Source organism: Neodiprion pinetum, chromosome 3 (assembly GCF_021155775.2).
Source record: "Neodiprion pinetum isolate iyNeoPine1 chromosome 3, iyNeoPine1.2, whole genome shotgun sequence".
In the NCBI taxonomy this organism is placed as follows: domain Eukaryota; kingdom Metazoa; phylum Arthropoda; class Insecta; order Hymenoptera; family Diprionidae; genus Neodiprion; species Neodiprion pinetum.
This window is the reverse complement of record NC_060234.1, coordinates 10,782,814-10,785,416: the sequence shown is the minus strand read 5'-3', so window position 1 is coordinate 10,785,416 and position 2,603 is coordinate 10,782,814. Positions and strand designations below refer to the sequence as shown.

The 2,603-nt window shown below is 35.5% G+C and overlaps 1 protein-coding gene across 1 annotated transcript; it reads left to right on the top strand.

Moving 5' to 3' along the window:
• The first annotated feature begins 550 nt into the window (after nt 1-550).
• LOC124214326 (uncharacterized) lies at nt 551-1,213 on the top strand. The gene has a single exon (XM_046616586.1). The coding sequence runs from the start codon at nt 551-553 to the stop codon at nt 1,211-1,213; it is 663 nt and encodes a 220-aa protein (XP_046472542.1).
• Nucleotides 1,214-2,603: the final 1,390 nt, after the last annotated feature.

Sequence of the window (2,603 nt, the reverse complement as noted above, 5' to 3'; positions counted from 1 at the left end):
GACGTAGTATCTCTTTTTACTAATGTTCATAACAGTTTAATAAGGAAAATCATCATGGAGCGGTGGGATGAAATCCAGAAATTTGTGCAATTGGACCAGACTACTCTACTAGAGCTTATTGATTTTTGTTACGACTCGGGATATTTCGTGTTTGATGGCAATTTTTACCTTCAGAAGGAAGGATGTACTATGGGGAGTCCAGCAAGTCGTTCAATTGCCATCATTGCAGTAGATTATGTTGTTTCAATGGCGTTGACTCACCTTGACTTTGAAATTCCGATTATTAAGTCGTATGTTGATGATCTCTTCGCAGTGGTTCCAAAGGATAAAGTAGACAGCATCTTGGATGTGTTTAATAGTGTTGACAAGGACATCCAGTTTACCTTGGAAGTTGCCTTTTTTGGACATACTGATAGAAAGATCAGAAGATGGTGATCTCATAACTTCTTGGTTCAAGAAACCGTACAGCTCAGGAAGAATTTTGAATTTTAATTCCAATCATCCATTGAGCCAGAAATTGGGGGTTGCAAAAGGGTTTTTGAACAGAGCCATGCGCTTGAGTCATGTGAACAAGACCAAGGAAAGTATTCGCATGGTTAGAAGATTACTGTCATCTAACAATTATCCAAACAAGGTCATCAGCAAGTGTGAGAAAATTGTGTCCGAGTGGATTAGAAACAACATCAAGAACAACAATGTCAACAGGAATTGGTCGTTTAGCAGATTTCCTTACATAAAAGGCTTGTCACCAAGACTGGGATCTTTATTTAGGCACACCAACTGCAAGTTGGTATTCTATAATGTATTCAAGGTTAAGGATCTATTTTCCCGGCTAAAAGACAAAGTGGAGAAAGAAGATAGATCTGGCCTGGTATACAGGATTCCGTGCTCGTGTGGGAAATGGTACGTTGGACAGACCAGGCAAAAATTAAAAACCAGAGTGAGACAACATAAACTTGACTGCAGGCCTGAGAAGTCCATAAAAAACAACAAAACAGCATTAGCGGAACATCACTTTGTTGAGGATGGTCATAACTTTCGGTTCGAGGATGTTGAGATTTTAGATCTGGAGAAAAATTACATGAAGAGAAATCTAAGTGAAATGATTTTTATTAAGGCGATGAATTGTGTCAATTTTAGATCCGACACGCAAAACCTCAGTACAATTTACAGTGACCTGATAAATGATGTTAAGGATTTAGTGAAGTCATAGTAATTATTTTTATTTTACTTAGAGTTTGAACTTTCGCGCAATATGAATAGTACTAGTCATGGACAACAGAGTCATGTTGACAATACAGATAATGCGAGCTCCACACGTACTATCACACTGTGTGAGAGTAGTACAGTCTGTGATTTAAGAGTCACTACGTTTGACATGTGTATTTGTCCATCATTGTTTATATTTGTCCATTTTATTTTATTTAAATTGATTTATTGGCAGAATGAATTTATAATTTTATTAAAAAATGTATATATCTGTCTAGTCTTATTGAAACATATTTTTGACTTGATGTTATGGACCAAAGGATTTTAACGAGGATTTAACCTCAAAAGTAAATATTTTGTAATTTTGTTTAGTTTATTATTTCTGAATTTGTAACTTACATGTATCATGTCTATTGTTTTATGCAACTTAATTTTAAAGTTTATGTACATCTGTTACAGCTTGCCTGATGAAGTTGGAAAATAAATGAAACCAACGAAACGTTGCAAATTTTGATAAGTTGAATCTTATCAATTCTGTCCAAGTTCCCAAGAAAATTTAGTATTCAATACGTCAAAATTTCTTCGGAGTTTTGTTCACCCAGCTAAACCCTCGGCATCGGTCTTGTACGAACCGCATTGCATCAGCTCTCTCGCACTCTAGCTTTTTATCGTCCGTAGTGAGCCTCGCCTTGATGAAAAAATGTTTTGTTTCGATCTCAAGGAGAAGTGATCCAGGATGGCCCTTTTGAAATTTAAAGTTCAGCGTCATTTCACAAAAGATGGCAAAGTGGCACAGCGTCAACATTGTCTGCAAGTCATTGTTTCGAACAGTTGCACAACAAGTATGTGGAGAAATTATGTGGAAAAAATATACGATCGAGAGAAATCTCGCCAATGAATAGACTGAGCAATTATTCGATAAAAAAAATTACGATCTATTCATATTCTAAACTAAAGCAGTATAAATTGCAAACGAATTTGATTAACATTGTGAGAATATGAAGATGAAGTTTGTCGAAATTCCGGTCAGGAAGAAGAACGTTTAATAATTTGAAAGACGTGAGAATAAAAATCGACGTTTCGGCCGGGCCCTGCCGACCATCCTCAGGAAAAATATCTATAATAATTGACAAACAGGATGCTTCAAAACAACAATTCTGGATTAAGAGCATAGGAAAAATGTTCATACGAATATTTGTTGTTGTACAATATAGGTGAAAAATTAAACGGTTGCAAGAAACTTGTCCGAGTGACAGTTTTAGGTTAGGTGTCAAATTTTGAAGGATGGTTGAATAGAGGAAAAATACGTTAATGAGAAATGAATTATGTCAGGAAAAAAAAAAAAAAAAAATTACTTAATAATAATGTGGACAATAGGAATTGAGGAAGAGATC